Below are 24,187 nucleotides of genomic sequence, written 5' to 3'. Positions count from 1 at the left end.
CAAGCAAAGGCTCACACGGACATTGTCCTGGCCTTTCTCAGATCTCACGGATGGAAAGTGAACGTAGAAAAGAGTTCTCTATCTCCGTCAACAAGGGTTCCCTTCTTGGGAACAATAATAGACTCCTTAGAAATGAGGATTTTTCTGACAGAGGCCAGAAAAACAAAACTTCTGAACTCTTGTCAAATACTTCATTCTGTTCCTCTTCCTTCCATAGCGCAGTGCATGGAAGTAATAGGTTTGATGGTAGCGGCAATGGACATAGTTCCTTTTGCGCGCATTCATCTAAGACCATTACAACTGTGCATGCTCAGTCAGTGGAATGGGGACTATACAGACTTGTCTCCGACGATACAAGTAAATCAGAGGACCAGAGATTCACTCCGTTGGTGGCTGTCCCTGGACAACCTGTCACAGGGGATGAGCTTCCGCAGACCAGAGTGGGTCATTGTCACGACCGACGCCAGTCTGGTGGGCTGGGGCGTGGTCTGGGGACCCCTGAAAGCTCAGGGTCTTTGGTCTCGGGAAGAATCTCTTCTACCGATAAATATTCTGGAACTGAGAGCGATATTCAATGCTCTCAAGGCTTGGCCTCAGCTAGCAAAGGCCAAGTTCATACGGTTTCAATCAGACAACATGACAACTGTGGGGCATTCCAGACATGGATCTGATGGCCTCTCGTCAGAACTTCAAGGTTCCTTGCTACGGGTCCAGATCCAGGGATCCCAAGGCGACTCTAGTAGATGCACTAGTAGCACCTTGGATCTTCAAACTAGCTTATGTATTCCCGCCGTTTCCTCTCATCCCCAGGCTGGTAGCCAGGATCAATCAGGAGAGGGCATCAGTGATCTTGATAGCTCCTGCGTGGCCACGCAGGACTTGGTATGCAGACCTGGTGAATATGTCATCGGCTCCACCATGGAAGCTACCTTTGAGACGAGACCTTCTTGTTCAAGGTCCGTTCGAACATCCGAATCTGGTCTCACTCCAACTGACTGCTTGGAGATTGAACGCTTGATCTTATCAAAGCGAGGATTCTCAGATTCTGTCATTGATTCTCTTGTTCAGGCCAGAAAGCCTGTAACTAGAAAAATTTACCACAAAATATGGAAAAAATATATCTGTTGGTGTGAATCTAAAGGATTCCCTTGGGACAAGGTAAAAATTCCTAAGATTCTATCCTTTCTTCAAGAAGGTTTGGAGAAAGGATTATCTGCAAGTTCCTTGAAGGGACAGATTTCTGCCTTGTCTGTGTTACTTCACATAAAGCTGGCAGCTGTGCCAGATGTTCAAGCCTTTGTTCAGGCTCTGGTTAGAATCAAGCCTGTTTACAAACCTTTGACTCCTCCTTGGAGTCTCAATTTAGTTCTTTCAGTTCTTCAGGGGGTTCCGTTTGAACCCTTACATTCCGTTGATATTAAGTTATTATCTTGGTTTTACGTACTAAACCTGGTTTTCTTCCGAAAGTTGTTTCTAACAAAAACATTAACCAGGAGATAGTCGTGCCTTCTTTGTGTCCGAATCCAGTTTCAAAGAAGGAACGCTTGTTGCACAATTTGGATGTTGTTCGTGCTCTAAAATTCTATTTAGATGCTACAAAGGATTTTAGACAAACATCTTCCTTGTTTGTTGTTTATTCTGGTAAAAGGAGAGGTCAAAAAGCAACTTCTACCTCTCTCTCTCTTTTTGGATTAAAAGCATCATCAGATTGGCTTACGAGACTGCCGGACGGCAGCCTCCTGACAGAATCACAGCTCATTCCACTAGGGCTGTGGCTTCCACATGGGCCTTCAAGAACGAGGCTTCTGTTGATCAGATATGTAAGGCAGCGACTTGGTCTTCACTGCACACTTTTACTAAATTTTACAAGTTTGATACTTTTGCTTCTTCTGAGGCTATTTTTGGGAGAAAGGTTTTGCAAGCCGTGGTGCCTTCCATCTAGGTGACCTGATTTGCTCCCTCCCTTCATCCGTGTCCTAAAGCTTTGGTATTGGTTCCCACAAGTAAGGATGACGCCGTGGACCGGACACACCTATGTTGGAGAAAACAGAATTTATGTTTACCTGATAAATTACTTTCTCCAACGGTGTGTCCGGTCCACGGCCCGCCCTGGTTTTTTAATCAGGTCTGATAATTTATTTTCTTTAACTACAGTCACCACGGTATCATATGGTTTCTCCTATGCAAATATTCCTCCTTTACGTCGGTCGAATGACTGGGGAAGGCGGAGCCTAGGAGGGATCATGTGACCAGCTTTGCTGGGCTCTTTGCCATTTCCTGTTGGGGAAGAGAATATCCCACAAGTAAGGATGACGCCGTGGACCGGACACACCGTTGGAGAAAGTAATTTATCAGGTAAACATAAATTCTGTTATTCTGACTTTTTCTGTCCTTTAATGTGTTCACAATTACCAATTTTACCTGCTGGGGTGTAATTTTTTGCTTGCAAATAGCGAATTTCCATTTATTTTATTTAAATGGATAGTTTACTCCAGAATTTTACCTGTTGAAACCACCACCTATACTGAAAATATACATGCTGCTGTATTCTCTCTAGAAAAGCTATGCATACAACAGGCATCAGGAGAAATTAACCTCCTAGTGTTAGGTTGTTCCCAATGCTTGGAATACAATGAAACCAATATCAGCCAACTGTCTGACTACATTGTCCCTTAGTATTTTCTTAAAGGGACATTACAGCCAAAATTAGATTCCACAGTTTTGAATAGATGCATTTGTGTAATAAACATGTATTGGCAAAAAATGCTTCTAATAAAAGCTATAGCTGTTTCAAAAGTGTATTTAAGTATGCATACACCACTGCACTTGCTCTGAGAGACTTGGGCTCTTGTACCATCTGGTAATTACTCAATTTGTTAATTATAAGTGGCAAGAGTCCATGAGTTAGTGACGTATGGGATATACATTCCTACCAGGAGGGGGCAAAGTTTCCCAAACCTCAAAATGCCTATAAATACACCTCCCACCTCACTCATACCTTAGTTTTACAAACTTTGCCTCCCTGTGGAGGTGGTGAAGCAAGATGTGCTTGATTTTCTTCTGTGAAAGGCGCTTCTAAGCATTTTAAAGCACAATTCCTCAAGGAGTACAGTGTAAGTCAGAGGGAAGTGAAGGGAGTATTGCCTATTGATTAAGTGGTTTCACCTATGGAAATCCTTTCAAAGGTTTTCTGTAATCGGTCACAAGGATTCATCCCCTGCCTCCCTTTTCAGATCGACGTTTTACTCCTATACCATTACCTCTGCTGATATTTTTCAGTACTGGTTTGGCTTTCTGCTATATGTGGATGGGTGTCTTCCGGTAAGTGTGTATCATTATTTTAAGACACTCTTAGCTATGTTTGGTGCTTTGTTATAAAGTTTTAAATTATATGTATTTGCTTATATTTGCCAAGAGTCAGGTCTATGTATTTTTCCCTTTTCTGCGGAATCAGTTTCATTATAGAATTTTTATTTGGGAAGATTTTTTATTTCTATCTCTTACCTGGGGTTTCAGATTTTTTTCAATTTGACTTTGTTTTCCAAATTTTTCGCGGGCAAACTAGGCTCGCAGGGATGCAAAATGCAGTTTTTTTATGGCGTCATTCTTGGCACAAATTTTTTTTGCCACGAAGATGCGTCTAAGGTGACGTAAGTTTTGTAATTTCATGCGTCTTTGATGCGCGTTGTTTAGACGCGGAGTCGCGCTTGTTATGATGCAAGTTGCGTAATTTCCTGATAACTTTGGCGCCAAAATATTTTTTTCCTTTTTGCGTCTTGCGTCATACTTGGCGCCAGAAATCTTTTTTGTATATAACCCCTCATTTTGCTTCTGGTTCTCTCCATGTTAAGAACTATGATGCTTATTTTTTTTTCATTCTACTTTTGCATAAGCATTTTTTCCCATTCCTGAAACTGCTATATGAGGAAATTGGATATTTTGTTTAAATTTTATTTTTTTCTACCAAAGCTAAGTGTGTCTGTTGTAAATTGACTGATGTTATTTCTTCAGCCCAATTATGTGGCATCTGCCGATATTGTTTCTATTGGTACTAATACACAGTCTGTTGTTCCTTCAATGTCTGAAGTACCTGATATTCCTGCAGATGTTAAGAATTATATGTCTGCTATTCCGCCTTCAAATAAACATAAAAGATCTTTTAAAACTTCTCATAAATCTGATGAAATTTGTGTTGACCGACAGCATACTGAAATATCCTCTGCTGATGAAGATTCTTCTGGTTCAGAAGATCCGGATTTAGATTCTGAATTTAATAAATCTTCCTATCTGTTTATGATCAATTATATTTGTTCTTTATTGAAGGAAGTTCTGGTTACTTTAGGTATTGAAGAGTCTAGTCCTCTTGATAATAAAGCCAGTAAACGTTTGAATACTGTTTTTAAACCTCCTAAGGTTGCTTCTGAGGTTTTTCCTGTTCCAGATGCTGTTTCTGATATGATTACTAAGCCTGGTTCTTCTTTCAATCCTCCTTCTAGGTTTAAGATGTCGTATCCTTTACCTATGGCTAGTTTAGAGTTTTAGGAAAAAGTTCCTAAGGTTGATGGGGCTATTTCCACTCTTGCCAAACGTACTACTATTCCTATGGCAGATTGTACTTCTTTTAAGGATCATTTGGATAGGAAGATTGAATCTTATCTTAGAAGAGCATATTTACATTCTGGCTATATTCTTAGACCTGCTATTTCAATGGCTGATGTGGCTGCTGCTTCAACTTTTTGGTTGGATAGTTTAGCATGGCAGGTAGAAGATCATAATTTGTCCAGCATTATTCTTTTGCTTCAACATGCTAATCATTTCATTTGTGATGCTATATTTGACATTAAGATTGATGTTAAATCTATGTCTTTAGCTATTTTAGCCAGAAGATGTTTATGGCTTAAATCTTGGAATGCTGACATGGTGTCTAAATCTAGATTACTATCTCTATCTTTCCAGGGTAAGAATTTATTTGGTTCTCAATTAGATTCTATTATTTCCACTATTACTGGTGGGAAGGGAGTTTTCTTACCTCAAGATAAAAAAAATCTAAGGGTAAATTTAAGGCTCCTAATCGTTTTCGTTCCTTTCATCAGAATAAGGAACAAAAGTCTACTCCTTCCCCTAAGGCCTCCGGTTCGAATTGGAAACCATCCTCAAATTGGAATAAAACCAAGCCTTTTAAAAAAACAAATTCAGCCCCCTAGTCTGCATGAAGGTGCAGCCCTCAATCCAGTTCAGTTGGTGGGGGGCAGATTGAAATTGTTTCCGGAAATTTGGTCAGGTTCGGTTCAGAATCAGTGGATTCAGAATTTTGTGTCTCAAGGGTATCGAATAGGATTCAGAATAAGGCCTCCTGTGAGAAGATTATTTCTTTCTCATATTCCAACAAATCCTGTGAAAGCTCAGGCTTTTCTGAAATGTGTTTCAGATCTAGAGCTTTCAGGGGTGATTGTTCCAGTTCCTCTACAGGAACAAGGTTTGGGGGTTTTATTTAAATCTATTAATTGTCCAAAGAGAGAATTCTTTCAGACCAGTTTTACATCTGAGACTTTTAAATCGTTTTGTAAGAGTCCCAACTTTCAAGATGGTGACTATAAGGACTACTCTGCCTTTTGTTTAGCAAGGGCATTTTATGTCCACAATAGACTTACAGAATGCTTATCTTCATGTTCCAATTCATCCAGACCACTATCGGTTTTTGAGATTCTCTTTTCTAGACAAGCATTACCAGTTTGTCGCTCTTCCATTTGACCTAGCGACAGCTCCAAGAATCTTTTTGAAGGTTCTCTGTGCCCTTCTATCTGTAATCAGAGAGCAGGGTATTGCAGTGTTTCCTTATTTGGACGATATCTTGGTACTAGCTCAGTCTTTTCATTTAGCAGAATCTCACACGAAACAACTAGTGTTGTTTCTTCAAAGGCTTGGTTAGAGGATCAATTTACAAAAGAGTTTCTTTATTCCTCAAACAAAGGTCACCTTTTTAGGTTTCCAGATAGATTCAGTGTCCATGACTCTGTCTTTAGCAGACAAGAGGCAAAGGAAATTGGTTTTAACTTTTCTAAACCTTCAGTCTCGATCATTCCCTTCAGTGGCTATGTGCATGGAAGTTTTAGGTCTTATGACTGCAGCATTGTACGCGAACCCTCTGCAGCTTTGCATGCTGAATCAATGGTGCAGGGATTATACTCAGATATCACAGTTGATATACTGCATTCAACTCTCCATGTCTTGGTGGTTAGACTATCATCGGAATTATTCAAGGGGCCTTTTTTGTTCGCCGTTCCTGGACTGTGATCTCAACACATGCAAGTCTCTCAGGTTGGGGAGCTGTCTGGGGGTCTCTGACAGCACAAAAGGTTTGGAAACCTCAAGAGGCAAGGTTACCAATCAACATTTTAGAACTCCATGCTATCTTCAGAGCTCTTCAGGCTTGGCCTCTATTGAAGAGAGAATTTTTCATTCGTTTTCAGACAATGTGACAACAGTGGCATATGTCAATCATCAGGGAGGGACTTGCAGTTCTTTAGAAATGAAGGAAGTATCTTGAATACTTTCTTGAGCAGAGTCCAACTCTTGTCTAATTTCTGTGATTCATATTCCAGGTGTAGACAATTGGGAAGCGGATTTTCTAAGTCGTCAGACTTTGCATCCAGGGAGTGGTCTCTCCATCCGGATGTGTTTCATCAGATTGTTCAGATGTGTGGGATCTTCCAGAAATAGATCTGATGGCCTCTTGTTTGACCAAGAAACTTCACAGATATCTTTCCAGGTCCAAGGATCCTCAGGCAGAGATGGTGGATGCTTTGGCAGTTCCTTGGTTTTACCAACCTGCTTACATTTTTCCACTTCTAGTTCTTCTCCCAAGGGTGATCTCCAAGATCATATTGGAACAATCACGTGTTTCTGATAGCACCTGCATGTCCTCACAGGTTTTGGTATGCAGATCTTGTCCGATGTCCAGTTGCCAGCCTTGGCCGCTTCCTTTAAGGCCAGACCTTCTGTCTCAAGGGCCGTTTTTCCATCCGGATCTCAAATCTCTAAATTTGAAGGTATGGAAATTGAACGCTTAGTTCTTAGTCATAGAGGTTTCTCTGACTCGGTAATTAACACTATGTTACAGGCTCGTAAGTCTGTTTTGAGGAAGATTTATTATCTGGTTTGGAAAACCTATATTTCATGGTGCTCATCATTTTTCTTGGCATTCTTTTACAAAACATCGGATTTTACAGTTTCTTCAGGATGGTTTGGATAAGACAAATCTCTGCACTTTATGTCTTATTTCATAGAAAGATTGCTAAGCTTCCTGATATTCACTGTTTTGTTCAGGCTTTGGTTCATATCAAACCTGTTAAGTCTATTTCTCCTCCTCGGAGTCTTATTTTGGTTTTAAGGATTTTGCAGGCTCCTCCTTTTGAGCCTATGCATTCTTTGGATATTAAACTACTTTCTTGGAAAGTTATTTATTTTTGCTATCTCTTCTGCTAGAAGAGTTTGAGTTGTCTGCTCTCTCTTGCGAGTCTCCTTATCTGATTGATATTTCATCAAGATAAGGCGGTTTTATGGACATTTAAATTTTTGCCTAAAGTTGTGAAATTGTTGTTCCTTCTTTGTATCCTAATCCTAAGAATTCTCTTGAGAGATGTGGTAAGAGCTTTGAAATACTATGTTGAAGCTACTAAGCATTTCAGAAAGACTTCTAGTTCATTTATTTTCTCTGGTTCCAGGAAAGGTCAGAAAACCTCTGCCATTTCTTTGGCATCTTGGTTGAAACTTTTAATTCACAGGGCTTATTTGGAGGCGAGGCAGTCTCCGCCTCAAAGAATTACAGTTCATTCTACCAGATCAGTTGTCACTTCTTGGGCTTTTAAGAATGGAGCTTCAGTTAATCAGATTTGCAAAGCAGCAACTTGGTCTTCTTTGCATACATTTACTAAATGTTACCATTTTGATGTATTTGCTTCTTCAGAAGCAGTTTTTGGTAGAAAAGTTTTTTAAGCAGCTGTCTCTGATTCCTTTTGCCTATGTTTTGAGTTTTTTGAAATTTAAGAAAACTTATATATTTGGATTTATTTTTTTCAGCTGAAGTAGCTGTTATTTTAACCCTAACTCTCTAGTGACTCTCTAGTGGATTTCCACATCTTGGGTATTGTATCCCATACGTCACTAGCTGGACTCTTGCCACTTACATGAAAGAAAACATAATTTATGTAAGAACTTAAAGGGACACTGTACCCAAAAAATGTCTTCGTGATTCAGATAGAGCATGCAATTTTAAGCAACTTTCTAATATACTCCTATTATCAAATGTTCTTTATTCTCTTGGTATCTTTATTTGAAATGCAAGAATGTAAGTTTAGATGCCGGCCCATTTTTGGTGAACAACCTAGGTTGTCCTTGCTGATTTGTGGATAAATTCATCCACCAATCAAAAACTGCTGTCCAGAGTGCTGAACCAAGAAAAAAAAAGCTTAGATGCCTTTTTCATATAAAGATAGCAAGAGAACGAAGAAAAATTGATAATAGGAGTAAATTAGAAAGTTGCTTAAAATTGCATGCTCTATCTGAATAACGAAAGAATTTTTTTGGGTACAGTGTCCCTTTAACTGATAAATTAATTTCTTTCATAGTGGCAAGAGTCCATGAGACCCACCTTATTTTTTGGTGGTTATGATTTTTTTGTATAAAAGCACATTATTTGTTTCCAGTTCCTTTTTTATGTATGCTTTTTTACACCTCACTACTTGGCTATACTTTAAACTGCAGTATGTGTGTGGTGGGATGTGTATTTATAGGCATTTTGAGGTTTGGGAAACTTTGCCCCCTCCTGGTAGCAATGTATATCCCATACGTCACTAGCTCATGTACTCTTGCCACTATGAAAGAAATCAATTTATCAGCTAAGTTCTTACATAAATTACATTTTAAGTATGTATACACCACTGCACTTGCTCTTAGAGACTTGGGCTCTTGTACCATCTGGTAATAACTCAATTTGTTGATTGATGACATGATACAAGCCCCACTGGCACTCAAGCAGCTGCAGTTTTTAAAATGCTGGGGAATATCTAGCTATACTTCACATGCACAGAAAAATGCTAACACTAAATCAGTATGAAACTTTTACTAGAAGCATTTTTGCCAATACATATATATTGCAAATATGTTTTTATTCAGCTGTAATTCATCTATGCACATTTACATTTTGACCAGAATGTCCCTTAAATTACTTTGTATACCAGCCACATAATATTAAAGGGACAGTTCACTTTAAAATTTGTTTTCCCCATGACTTATTTTACCAGCTGCAGCATATAAAATGTATGACGTTTTTTTGCAAAAGTAATAGCTGGATTTGCTCTTTGAAACCACAGCCCATCAAAATAGGCTAAGCTTGCAGTGCGATCAGATCTCATTATCTTATCACTAAAATGATTGCCTTTCTTATCTCTTTCTCGGTACAATGACATTTTAGAGCTTTATCTCTTTCACCTCCCATTGTGAGTGTAATGTCTTCTGCTGGCTGTGTTTATAGTTTCTCTTTCTTATAGTTTGACCTTGGTATAGAAACTTTCAGTATAGGAAGGGAAACTGCAGGCTAAATTTGCTATTTCAAATGCCAATATAAAGGCTAAGGAGCTATTCGTAAACAATTTAATACACTTCAGCAGGTAAAATGGATAATTGGGAACAAATTAAGGGAGAGAGAGTTTTTGGCTAAGCTGTCCCTTTAAATGTATTGATACATGTATTTGAAATTTCAGTACCTAATTGTTGACCTGTGTGTGTATAGGGAGAACTATAAGATAAGGAGGGGGCTTTTGTGTATTGAGAGATAAGATAAGGAAGTCTGCAGTTCCTGGAGGCACGGACCTCTTTAAAAGGAAATGTTCTTGAAAATAATGGTTTAACGTTTCAATGAGCAGAAACATTTTGCAAATACAAAACTAAAGGAGCAATTTCCCATACATTTGATACTCTGCAGCTGATATAACAAGTATTAGTTCTTATCTGACATGGGCTTACGGGCTTGTTGTTGATTAAATGTATTATTATTACTACTAAATGTTCTGCAGTATTGTGTAAGAGTGATATGTCTGTGTTCAGCTTGTTGTTTTGTTTTTTAGGCAAGCCAAAACAAGGCCTTATCTGTGTGTGTGTCTGAAGGCCTTAACTGGATACGCTCTACAGGAGTTGTGAAGATTTACAAAAAAATAGAAGAATTACAAGAATATAGCATTATTTTACTACAGACCTTCTTTACCAACTGTAAGTGTGTGTTAAGGGGGCTATTAAAGGTACAGTCTAGTCCAAAAAAACTTTCATTTTTCAAATGGGGCATGTAATTTTAAACAACTTTCCAATGTACTTTTATCAACAATTTTGCTGTGTTCTCTTGGTATTCTAGTTGAAAGCAAACCTAGGAAGGTGCATATGATAATTTCTAAGCCCTTGAAGGCCGCCTCTATTTTATTTACTTTTCACAGCAGGGGAGAGCAAGCTCATGTAGGCCATATAGATAGCATTGTGATCACGCCCGTGGCTAGTGGCAGACACTGCACTCATTGGCTAAAATGCAAGTCAATAGATAATAACTAAAAGTCATGTGATTAGGGGCGGTCAGAAGATGCTTAGATACAAGTTAGTCACAGAAGTAAAAAGTGTATTATTATAACATGTTGGTTTTGCAAAACTGGGGAATGGGTAATAAAGGGATTATTTATCTTTTTAAACAAACATTCTGGTGTTGACTGTCCCTTTAATAATATTTGCATAGTGTTTTTTTTTTTTTTTTTTAAACCCTTTACTGACGGAGCTAATTTGTCTACATCGGAACAAAGTTACGATGTAAACAAATTGAAATCACGCGATCGTTCAGGCCTATGATGTTAGGCATGCTCTCCAGCCCGCAATCCCATTTGCCAAGCCTGTATGGCTTCAGGACAGCTAAAGGCTAGGATTTTTCATACCGACCTAATAGTGCTTAAGCCCAGCGCAGTTAGGACAGCATGGAATGTCCTAACGGTGGGAAGGGGTTAATTTAAATAATTAAACATTCAGTTGCCAGAAATTGCTGCACATGATCCGTACTGGGGGCAAAACCGTGAAGAGAATTTGTTCGCACTCTTCAAATAACCAATAATATCAATTGCTAATCCCATATTTCTACTCCCCTATATTACCTGCTTGTACTAGGAAGCAAACTGTTTCATCTTCAAATTGAGCCTATGTTTTTAAAGAATTTATTTTTTTATTTTTTTCACCTCTGTTTTTTTGTGTTTCTGTTAATCTTTTATCTGCTCCTTTGTAAATTCACTGTTTGTTCAGCTACACTGTTGCAGGCTTCTATTCCTCCCTTATTTGGTTCTTGGCTTTTAATCTGTTTTGTAAGACAGTACAATAATGTGTGCAGTTACATTTTTTTTTTTTTTTTTTACTTTTTTGTAAAATAGATCATTTTTGCTGTGTGCTTATTATTGATAGAAAAGCCTAATGCTTTAAAGGGCCATTATACCCAAATGTTGAAACTCTTGAAAGTGATGCAGCATAGCTGTAAAAAGCTGACTAGAAAATATCACCTGAACATCTCTATGTAAAAAAGAAAGATATTTTACCTCAAAACTTCCTCAGTAGCCACCTCCCATTGTAAAGGATTTCTAAGCATCATTTTAGTGTGTCTGTCCTGGGACATCTGAAGGGATGAGCATCGTGCACTCTCATATTATTTCACCAATCAGGTAAAGGAAGTTTACAATGAAATCTCATGAGAGTTAAGTCAAATCTCATGAGATCACAGTAAAAGTTCATGACCTCAGCACTGCTGATGCTGATTGGCTGCTGTTCATTTCTTCATTTCTTTTAATTTTTTTACCTGCAGCTGGGAGCAGTTGAGTGTAACTTTTTACACAGAACTTATTCTGCTGAGCTGAGGAGATTGTGAGGTAAAATATCTTCCTTTTTTACATAGAGATGCTCAGGTGATATTTTTATGTCAGATGTTTATAGTTATACTGCATCAGTTTCAAGTGATTTAGCATATGAGTATTATGTCCCTTTAAGTGTGCATGTTTTCTGCTTTCATTTTCTTTTAGATCGTATGTTCTTTAATGGCTGCATACAATTATATAAATCTACTGAACTCATTGGCAAAAACACTGTCGCCTATGAGCAAGTGGTGCTAAATGGCAAAAAGGATATAGTTCCAGGACAATTTTAAAGGGACATTAAACAGCTGGGTGCTACTACTTACCATGCTATTGTTTGTCCTCGTGTACCTCTTTAAAGCTTATTTTAGCTCATTACAGAATCTAGCTGCATTTTATACCAGGCGACGTAATGCACACGTAATGCTACATCCTGTGATAGGAGCAGTGCACTTTCACAAATCTGCATTTTGATAGCTGTACCTTGCACTTCAGAGTGAAAGTGTTTTGCAGTTTTTTTGCACAGTTTAAATGTTACATGACAAGTATGAGCACCAAGATGGCATTGCCCAGTGTGAAAATGCAAAGCTTCACTAACTAATACTTGTTAGGGGTAAAGTAAGAGAATGAAGAGAGCTGCAACTGCAGGGGAAAAACCATAGCATGGTGAGTTGTAACTGTGCTACTGCAGTTGTACTCAACAGTTTAATGTCCCTTTAAAAGGTTAGTAAACCCCAAAACTTTCTTTTATGATTTAGATAGAACATACAATTTTAAACAACTTTCCAATTTAATTCTATGATCAAATTTTCTTAAGACAAATGTGTGCAGGCACCAATTAGCAGCAGCTCCCACTAGTGTATGATATGTGCGTATTCATTTTCTTTCTAATGACACGGTGAGTCCACAGATAATCTCTAATTACTATTGAGAATATCACTCCTGGCCAGCAGGAGGAGGCAAAGAGCACCACAGCAAAGCTGTTAAGTATTACCTCCCTTCCCTCCATCCCCAGTCATTCTCTTCGCCTACGTTAAAAGCAAGGAGGTGGTAAAGTTTAGGTGTCTGAAAGAAGATTCTTCAATCAAGATTTTATTATTTTAAAGCAGAGCAAGATTGTCCTGCTTCTTCCTGGAATTTAGCCGTAGCCCATGTCAGTCTCTTCAGTAGAGCAGTGGTGGCTTTTAAGCAATTGGGAACTTGTTGGGTATAATCCTTACTACGCCTCCCAAATAGTTGTTGCTGCCCTAACTTAAAAGCCTGAGTAAGATTACTCAGTCTTTTCCTTTTTTTCCACAGGTCCATGTGAGGGAGAATGCCTCTCAAACCTAGTGAGCTGCCCTGCTGCCAGGCAGATTACATAGAGGTAAGAGCTAATTTTATTTTTCTAATCAAGTATAAAGAAAAATATTGGCACTTTCACAGTTAGCTCTGTATTGGACACCAAATACATTAATCCTATTATGGGTTAATAGGATAATGTGAGGCAGTTTGTGCAGGCACTGGGGGACGAGAGGAGGACATAGGCTCAGTTGTTTAATATTCCGGTCAGGGTGGTAGTGTTTATTTTTTACTTGCTCTCGGCTGCTTTACCTTCAGAGTGAAGATTAATGCAGGCTGGGAGATTCAGCTTGATACACCCACGATGGGCAGGTCTTTCTTGAAAGCGGCAAAGAGTTTTTGCATGCTTTTTTTTCTCTCACTTCCTGAGTGCTGAAAGGGTGACCTACTTTATTGCGGCTCTGCAGTTTTCAGTGAAGCGGTCGCCGGATACCGGTGGGAGCTGCTCTGAATTGAGTTCGGATTTTCACTATCTATTGACTTCGGCAACCAGCAGGACAGGTAGGCACCTCAGCAGAGCTAGCTGAGGTGTAGAGGCTGTCTGGGGTGCTCTAGAACCAACATTTTTGCATTAAAAAATAAAAAGTTATTGTTAAAAATTTAAAGGGACAGTGTAAAAATGTTTGTAATAATTTCAAAATTAAAGTATTTTATTTGTTCAAATATTGGGTAAGGATGGACCAAGCCATCATTGTCTAAGGCGGATGCTGTTCAGGGGTCTCCTGTTCAAGATATGCCGCAGCTTTCTCCTCAAGTGTCCGAAATTGTATCGTCTACACATGCAGTGCCCTGCGTTTCCTCTCACACTCCGGTTGGAGTTGCAAGACATTACTACCCACATATCTTCTGCGGTAACTGATGCGCTGAATGCTTTTCCCATGCTGCAGGGAAAGCGCAAGAGGAAATCTACGGAATCGGTGAGTAAGGTTTCTGACGGTCATGGATATTCCGAATGTTCCTTCCCAGAAGTCTGAGGAGGAAGTAAATTCGGTGGTATCTGAGGGTGTAAAATCTCAGACTCAATACATTGTAATTCCTTCTTCTGATGCTGAAGTCATATCTTTCAGATTTAAGCTGGAACACCTCCGTTTGTTACTTAAGGAGGTTTTTGCTACATTGGACGACTCCGACACTACTGTCGTAGTCAATCCTAAGAAGTCTAGTAAGCTAAACAAGTACTTTGATGTTCCTTCCATGGTGGATGTTTTCCTTGTACCAGACCGGGCTACAGAGATTATTGCTAGGGAATGGGAGAGGCCTGGTATCCCCTTTTTCTCCATCCCCAATTTTTAAGAAAATGTTTCCAATAGCTGACTCTATCAAGGAGTCTTGGCAGACGGTCCCCAAGGTGGAAGGGGCAATTTCCACTTTGGCCAAGAGTACTATTCCCATAGAGGATAGCTGTTCCTTTAAGGATCCTATGGATAAGAAGTTGAAGGGGTTACTTAAAAAGATGTATGTACACCAGGGTTTACAATGGCAACCTGCGGTGTGTATTGCTACAGTCACCAGCGCGGCAACATGCTGGTTTGATGCGTTGTCTAATTCTATTCAAACAGATACTCCCCTTGAAGAGATCCAAGATAGGATCAAGGCTCTTACATTGGCCAATTCTTTTATTACGGATGCATCCCTACAGGTTATTCAGATGGGAGCAAAGATTTCTAGTTTTGCTGTACTGACCTGCAGAGCCTTATGGTTAAAGTCCTGGTCTGCGAATGTATCGTCTAAGCTTTTGGCGATTCCCTACAAGAGTAAGACCTTGTTTGGGCCGGACCTGGCGGAAATTATTTCAGACATTACGGGAGGAAAGGGTCATTTCCTCTCTCAAGATAAGAGGAATAAGCAGAAAGGACGTCTGAGTAATTTTCGTTCCTTTTGAAACTCCAAGGGCAAGCCTTCCTCTCCCTCTGCAGAGCAGGAACAATCCAAACCTTCCTGGAGGACCAACCAGTCTTCGGAACAAGGGAAAGCAATCTAAGAAGCCCGTTAACGACTCAAAGTCAGCAGGAAGGGTTTGCCCCGATCAGGGACCGGATTTTGTGGGGGGCAGACTTTCCTTCTGGGTTCGGGATGTGCCGGACCCCTGTGCGGTGGATATAGTTTCCCAGGGATACAAACTAGAACTTTCCACCCAGGGGCAGGTTTTTGCTCTAAAGATTATCTGTAGACCAGATAAAGAGAGGCGTTCTTACACTGTGTCCGGGACCTCTCCGACCTGGGAATGATAGTTCCTGTTCCAATGCAAGAAGAGGGTCTGGGATTTTACTCCAATCTTTTCGTGGTTCCCAAGAAAGAGGGAACTTTCAGACCAATTCTAGACCTCAAAAGTCTAAACAAGTTCCTCAGAGTACCATCCTTTAAGATGGAAACTATTTATTCCATTCTTCCCTTGGTTCAAGAGGGTCAAGTCTTGACAACAGTAGATTTAAAGGATGCGTACCTGCATGTTCCCACACACAGGGATAATCACAAGTTTCTGAGGTTCGCATTTCTAGACAAACACTTCTAGTTTGTGGCTCTTCCATTTGGCCTTGCCACAGCTCCCAGAATTTTCCCAGGTCCTGGGATCCCTGTTGGCGGTGCTCCGATTACGGGGCCTTGCAATGGCGCCTTATCTGGATGACATTCTGGTTCAGGCGCCATCCTTTCAACAAGCGAACTCCTACCCTGGGATGTTATCGTTTTTGCGATCTCACGGATGGAATGTGAATTTTGGAAAAAGTTCCTTGATTCCAGCTACAAGGGTAGTGTTCTTGGGAACCCTAATAGATTCCCTATCAATGAAAATATTTCTGACAGAGGTCAGAAAATCAAAGCTCTTCGACTCTTGTCTGGCCTTTCAGTCCTCTCCTTGGCTGTCAGTGGCTCAATGTATGGAGGTGATCGGTCTGATGGTAGCTGCCATGGACATCATTCCGTTTGCCCGGTTCCATCTCAGGAAATGGAACTGGGATTATGCGGATCTGTCTCCGCGAATACATCTGGATCAGGCAACAAGAGACTCTCTTCCTTGGTGGTTGTCTCAGGATCATCTCTCCCAGGGAACCTGCTTCCGCACACCCACCTGGGTGATTGTGACAACGGATCCCAGCCTGCTGGGATGGTGGAGCAGTCTGGGGCTCACTAAAGGCTCAGAGGACATGGACTCGAGAGGAGTCTGTTCGCCCCATAAACATCCTAGAGCTGAGGGCAATCTTCAATACTCTTCTGGCCTGGCCTCAATTAGCTTCAGCCCGGTTTATCAGGTGGCTTACATCAACCATCAGAGAGGAACATGGAGTTCCTTGGCCGTGGCAGAGGTAGCCAAGATTATTCAGTGGGCGGAGACCCACAACTGCTGTCTATCTGAGATCCACATTCCAGGAGTAAACTATTGGGAAGCGGACTTTCTGAGCTGACAGACCTTTCACCCGGGGGAGTGGGTACTTCATCCAGAGGCTTTTTCCAACTTGATTCTCAAATGGGGACAGCGGGAGCTGGATCTCACGGCATCTCGACAGAATGCCAAGCTCCTGAGGTATGGGTCGAGGTCCCGGGATCCCCAGGCTGTACTGATAGATGCTCTGACGGTTCCTTGGAATTTTAGTCTAGCATACCTATTTCCTCCGTTAGCTCTCCTCCCTCGGGTTATTGCTCGAATCAAACAGGAGAAGTCGTTGGTGATCCTCATTGCACCGGCACGGCCTCGCAGGATCTGGTATGCAGACCTAGTGGAGATTCTTCTCTTCCACCTTGGAGACTTCCACTGAGGTAGGACCTTCTACTTCAAGGGCCCTTCCTTCATCCAAATCTCATTTCTCAGAAGCTGATTGCTTGGAGATTAAAAGCTTAATTCTATCTAAGCACGGTTTTTCGAGTCGGTTATTGAGACCTTGATTCAGGCTCGTAAGCTTGTAACTAGAAAGATTTACCATAAGGTATGGTGTAAATATCTGTATTGGTGTGAATCCAGAAGCTACTCTTGGAGTAGAGTTCGGATTCCTAGAATTGTGTCCTTTCTCCAAGAGGGTCTGGAGAAGGGTTTATCCGCAAGCACTTTGAAGGGTCAAATATCTGCCTTGTCTATTTTGTTGCATAAATGTCTGGCGAATGTACCAGACATGCAATCCTTCTGTCAGGCCTTGGTCAGAATCAGGCCTGTGTTCAAACCTGTTACTCCTCCCTGGAGTCTTAACCTTGTTAACGTTCTTCAGCAGGCTCTGTTTGAGCCTATGCATTCCTTAGATATTAAAGATGTTATCTTGGAACGTTTTTTTTTTTTTCTTCTGCTCGTAGAGTCTGAGCTCTTGGCGTTGCAGTATTTTCTGGGTACTAAGTTAGGGTTTCTCCCTAAAGTGGTTTCAGATAGGAAAATTAATCAAGAAATCATTGTTCCTTCTTTATGTCCTAACCCTTCTTTTTATAAGGAGTGTCTGCTGCACAACCTAGACATGGTACGTGCGTTGAAATACTGTTTACAGGCGACTAAGGATTTTCGCCAGTCTTCTGCTCTGTTTCTTGTTTTCTCTGGGAAACGCAAGGGTCAGAAAGCTACGGCTTCTTCTCTTTCTATGTGACTGAAGAGTATAATTTGTTTGACCTATGAAACTGCTGGACAGCAGCCCCCTGAGAGAGTCACGGCTCATTTTACGAGGGCTTTTTCTTCTTCCTGGGCGTTTAAAAATGAAGCTTCTGTGGAACAGATTTGTAACGCTGCAACTTGGTCCTCTACACACTTTTTCAAAATTCTATAAATGTGATACTTTTGCCTTGGCTAAGGCTTCTTTTGGGAGAAAGGTTCTTCAAGCAGTGGTGCCTTCCGTTTAGGTACCCTCTCTTTTCCCTCCCTTATCATCTGTGTCCTCTAGCTTGGGTATTGATTCCTAATAGTAATTAGAGATGATCTGTGGACTCACTGTGTCATTAGAAAGAAGGCAAAATTTATGCTTGCCTGATAAATTTCTTTCTTGACACAGTGAGTCCACAGCCCGCCCTGTTTATTTAGACAGGTTTTTGTGTTTCAATCCTCAGGCACCTCTGCACTTTGTGTTACTTCCTTTCTCTTTTTCCTTTGGTCGAATGACTGGCGTTGGAGGGAAGGGAGGTGATATTTAACGGCTTCGCTGTTGTGCTCTTTGCCGCCTCCTGCTGGCCAGGAGTGATATTCCCAATAGTAATTAGAGATGGTCCGTGGACTCACCGTGTCAAGAAAGAAATACATTTATCAGGTAAGCATAAATTTCGTTTTTTAACAAGGGTTACTAAGAGAACGAAGCACATTTGAAAATAGAAGTGAATTTAAAAGTGTCTTAAAGGGACACTAAACCCAAATTTTGTCTTTCGTGATTCAGATAGAGCATGAAATTTTAAGCAACTTTCTAATTTACTCCTATTATCAATTTTTCTTCATTCATTCAATAGAAAGCAATCCGCTAAAAATTGTGCAAACAGTTAATAGTGGCATAAATTCATAAAACAAATGCCATCAATCTAGGGCTAGGTGTAAATAACAAGCTGGGCACTATATCGTGCAAAGCTAGTCCCAAATAACCTGATTTAATATAAACCATACAAATTATGACTCCTATTTTATTTCTGGGTTGCACATAAGACAGGAGTAATTGTAAACTTAAAAAGAAACTTAGTGTCCTGAAAAAGTGAAAAGTAAAATTTCTGTAGACGTCCTTTAGGCTAAGGGCTTAACCATAAAACACAATACCATGTGCAGGAGCTCATCGGAGTGAAGCAGCTCGTGCTGTGCACAGACCAACTAATTGCAAACCAGCTAATCGATTATGAGATTCGTTGACAACTATTTTCATAATCGATTATTATCGATTAGGCCGTTTAGTTGTTGCAACTGTTATGAAAATAATGGTATCTTTAGAAAGTCCATTTAACGGTATATAATGTGTGGGTACAGTAAATGAGTAAGAGAAAAATTACCGCTAAACACAAACACCGCAAAAATGTAACAATTAGCCTTGGTCCCAAACGGTCAGAAAATGGAAAAGTGCTGTGGTCCTTAAGGGGTTAAAATGACAAGCTCTGTCGGAATCATGCAAGTTTAACTTTGCTTTCCTATCCCTTTTAATATGAAAAAATACAGAATATTTTGCTGGTTTAAAAATGAATTATACTGTAGTGATATCCCTATAATGTGCACCAACTGGCTAAAAAGCGGTTATCTGTAATATTGTTAGTTACTTGAACTCCAGCACAATAATTGATATTGTTTTCTAGATCCCGGACATATTTTTTGTAGCAGTCTTTTAGATGACTGATTTATTAATAACAACAATAATAATATTGAATAATAATCATAATCACAATTATAATAATCATATTATAATATAAATAGTATTTATTTATTATTTGTCTATATATTATGTTAATAAATATGCAGTTCTACTTTAACCATGCTTGACAAATTCATTCAAAATCTTGGAACTACCCCAAAATTGACATCCATTTGAGTTAGTGTGTGTTTAATACATGCTTTTACACTAATGCTAAACAACTTTCCATTTTACTTTTATTATCAAATTTGCTTTGTTCCTTTGTTGAAGAAGCAGCAATGCTCTACTGGGAGCTAGCTTAATATGTCCAGTAAGCCAATTACAAGAGGCATACATGTGCAGCTACCTCCCAGTGGTGCTTTGCTGCTCCTGAGCCTACCTAGGTATTCGTTTCAATAAACGATAGCAAGAGAACAATGCAAATTAGATAACATAAGAAAATTGTAATGTTTAAAATTGCATGCTCTGTCTGAAATTTTATAAAGGATCATTTTGGGGTTTATGTCCCTTTTTAAAGCATGTGCGTATGTAGTGTGCAAATGCTAGTCTATAGTTAAAATAACCTACCTTTCTGATTACAGTTCTGTACTGTCTTTCTGGAAGTAAAAAGTTACAAAAAAACTAACTTTAGGATACAGGTATAAAATATATTATGACATGTAAATATTGCCTAAACAATATTGTATTGTTGTTACCACTTGGTCCTGTCCCCTCTCCAAGCTGTCCAATTTAACAGATGCAAATATACAACTTTCCATCTAAAGGGGAGTCCACGGCTTCATTTCTTTCATGTAATTAGCAAGAGTCCATGAGCTAGTGACGTATGGGATATACATTCCTACCAGGAGGGGCAAAGTTTCCCAAACCTCAAAATGCCTACAAATACACCCCTCACCACACCCACAAATCAGTTTTACAAACTTTGCCTCCTGTGGAGGTGGTGAAGTAAGTTTGTGCTAGATTCTACGTTGATATGCGCTCCGCAGCAGGTTGGAGCCCGGTTTTCCTCTCAGCGTGCAGTGAATGTCAGAGGGATGTGAAGAGAGTATTGCCTATTTGAATTCAATGATCTCCTTCTACGGGGTCTATTTCATAGGTTCTCTGTTATCGGTCGTAGAGATTCATCTCTTACCTCCCTTTTCAGATCGACGATATACTCTTATATATACCATTACCTCTACTGATTCTCATTTCAGTACTGGTTTGGCTTTCTACTACATGTAGATGAGTGTCCTGGGGTAAGTAAGTCTTATTTTCTGTGACACTCTAAGCTATGGTTGGGCACTTTTATATAAAGTTCTAAATATTTGTGTTTAAACATTAATTTGCCTTGATTCAGGATGTACAATATTCCTTATTTCAGACAGTCGGTTTCATTATTTGGGATAATGCATTTGAATAATCAATTTTTTTCTTACCTTAAAATTTGACTTTTTTCCCCTGTGGGCTGTTAGGCTCGCGGGGGCAGAAAATGCTTCATTTTATTGCGTCATTCTTGGCGCTGACTTTTTTGGCGCAAAAATTCTGTTTGTTATTTCCGGCGTCATACTTGTCGCCGGAAGTTGCGTCATTTTTGACGTTTTTGCGCCAAAAAATGTTGGCGTTACCGGATGTGGCGTCATTTTTGGCGCTAAAAGCATTTAGGCGCCAAATAATGTGGGCGTCTTTTTTGTCTCCACATTATTTAAGTCTCATTGTTTATTTGCTTCTGGTTGCTAGAAGCTTGTTCACTGGCATTTTTTCCCATTCCTGAAACTGTCATTTAAGGAATTTGATCAATTTTGCTTTATATGTTGTTTTTTTCTATTACATATTGCAAGATGTCTCAGATTGCTCCTGAATCAGAAGATACTTCTGGAAAATCGCTGCCTGATGCTGGATCTACCAAAGTTAAGTGTATTTGCTGTAAACTTGTGGTATCTGTTCCTCCAGCTGTTGTTTGTAATCAATGTCATGACAAACTTGTTAATGCAGATAATATTTCCTTTAGTAATGTTACATTACCTGTTGCTGTTCCATCAACATCTAATACTCAGAGTGTTCCTGTTAACATAAGAGATTTTGTTTCTAAATCCATTAAGAAGGCTATGTCTGTTATTCCTCTCTAGTAAACGTAAAAGGTCTTTTAAAACTTCTCATTTTTCAGATGAATTTTTAAATGAACATCATTCTGATTCTGATAATGATTCCTCTGGTTCAGAGGATTCTGTTTCAGAGGTTGATGCTGATAAATCTTCATATTTATTCAAAATGGAATTTATTCGTTCTTTACTTAAAGAAGTCTTAATTGCATTAGAAATAGAGGATTCTGGTCCTCTTGATACTAAATCTAAACGTTTAGATAAGGTTTTTAAATCTCCTGTAGTTATTCCAGAAGTTTTTCCTGTCCCTGATGCTATTTCTGAAGTAATTTCCAGGGAATGGAATAATTTGGGTAATTCATTTACTCCTTCTAAACGTTTTAAGCAATTATATCCTGTGCCATCTGACAGATTAGAGTTTTGGGACAAAATCCCTAAGGTTGATGGGGCTATCTCTACTCTTGCTAAATGTACTACTATTCCTACGGCAGATAGTACTTCCTTTAAGGATCCTTTAGATAGGAAAATTGAATCCTTTCTAAGAAAAGCTTACTTATGTTCAGGTAATCTTCTTAGACCTGCTATATCTTTAGCGGATGTTGCTGCAGCCTCAACTTTTTGGTTGGAAGCTTTAGCGCAACAAGTAACAGATCATAATTCTGATAGCATTGTTAATCTTCTTCAACATGCTAATAATTTTATTTGTGATGCCATCTTTGATATCATTAGAGTTGATGTCAGGTATATGTCTCTAGCTATTTTAGCTAGAAGAGCTTTATGGCTTTAAACTTGGAATGCTGATATGTCTTCCAAGTCAACTTTGCTTTCCCTTTCTTTCCAGGGTGATAAATTATTTGGTTCACAGTTGGATTCTATTATTTCAACTGTTACTGGGGGGAAAGGAACTTTTTTACCACAGGATAAAAAATCTAAAGGTAAATTTAGGTCTACTAATCGTTTTCGTTCCTTTCGTCACAATAAGGAACAAAAGCCTGATCCTTCCCCTACAGGAGCGGTATCAGTTTGGAAACCATCTCCAGTCTGGAATAAATCCAAGCCTTTTAGAAAGCCAAAGCCAGCTCCCAAGTCGACATGAAGTTGCGGCCCTCATTCCAGCCCAGCTGGTAGGGGGCAGATTACGATTTTTCAAAGAAATTTGGATCAATTCGATTCACAATCTTTGGATTCAGAACATTGTTTCACAAGGGTACAGAATAGGCTTCAAGATAAGGCCTCCTGCAAGAAGATTTTTTCTTTCCTGTGTCCCAGTAAATCCAGTGAAGGCTCAAGCATTTCTGAAATGTGTTTCAGATCTAGAGTTAGCTGGAGTAATTGTGCCAGTTCCAGTTTTGGAACAGGGGCTGGGGTTTTACTCAAATCTCTTTATTGTACCAAAGAAGGAGACTTCCTTCAGACCAGTTCTGGATTTAAAAATATTGAATCATTATGTAAGGATACCAACATTCAAAATGGTAACTATAAGGACTATTCTGCCTTTTGTTCAGCAAGGGCATTATATGTCCACAATAGATTTACAGGATGCATATCTGCATATTACGATTCATCCAGATCACTATCAGTTTCTGAGATTCTCTTTCCTAGACAAGCATTACCAGTTTGTGGCTCTGCCGTTTGGCCTAGCTCCAAGGATTTTTACAAAGGTTCTCGGTGCCCTTCTGTCTGTAATCAGAGAACAGGGTATTGTGGTATTTCCTTATTTGGACAATATCTTGGTACTTGCTCAGTCTTCACATTTAGCAGAATCTCATACGAATCGACTTGTATTGTTTCTTCAAGAACATGGTTGGAGGATCAATTTACCAAAAAGTTAATTGATTCCTCAGACAAGGGTAACCTTTTTAGGTTTCCAGATAGATTCAGTGTCCATGACTCTGTCTCTGACAGACAAGAGACGTCTAAAATTTGTTTCAGCTTGTCGAAACCTTCAGTCTCAATCATTCCCTTCGGTAGCCTTATGCATGGAAATTCTAGGTCTTATGACTGCTGCATCGGACGCGATCCCCTTTGCTCATTTTCACATGCGACCTCTTCAGCTCTGTATGCTGAACCAGTGGTGCAGGGATTATACAAAGATATCTCAGTTAATATCTTTGAAACCGATTGTACGACACTCTCTGACGTGGTGGACAGACCACCATCGTTTAGTTCGGGGGGCTTCTTTTGTTCTTCCGACCTGGACTGTGATTTCAACAGATGCAAGTCTGACAGGTTGGGGAGCTGTTTGGGGGTCTCTGACAGCACAAGGGGTTTGGGATTCTCAGGAGGTGAGATTACCAATCAACATTTTGGAACTCCGTGCAATATTCAGAGCTCTTCAGTCATGGCCTCTTCTAAAGAGAGAGTCGTTCATTTGTTTTCAGACGGACAATGTCACAACCGTGGCATATGTCTATCATCAAGGAGGGACTCACAGTCCTCTGGCTATGAAAGAAGTATCTTGAATACTGGTATGGGCGGAATCCTGCTCCTGTCTAATTTCTGCGGTTCATATCCCAGGTATAGACAATTGGGAAGCGGATTATCTCAGTCGTCAAACGTTACA

At 39.7% G+C, this 24,187-nt stretch overlaps 1 protein-coding gene across 1 annotated transcript in view; it reads left to right on the top strand.

The window, feature by feature from the left end:
* Window positions 1-24,187, top strand: part of TTC3 (tetratricopeptide repeat domain 3) — a 410,905-nt gene that overhangs the window by 6,006 nt on the left and 380,712 nt on the right. The window contains exon 4 of the mRNA XM_053705936.1: window positions 10,125-10,266. Coding sequence (XP_053561911.1) covers window positions 10,125-10,266 — 142 coding nt within the window. The remainder of the gene's footprint in view (window positions 1-10,124; window positions 10,267-24,187) is intronic.

Source organism: Bombina bombina, chromosome 3 (genome assembly GCF_027579735.1).
Source record: "Bombina bombina isolate aBomBom1 chromosome 3, aBomBom1.pri, whole genome shotgun sequence".
Lineage (NCBI taxonomy): Eukaryota > Metazoa > Chordata > Amphibia > Anura > Bombinatoridae > Bombina > Bombina bombina.
This window is presented reverse-complemented; position numbering and strand designations above follow the sequence as displayed.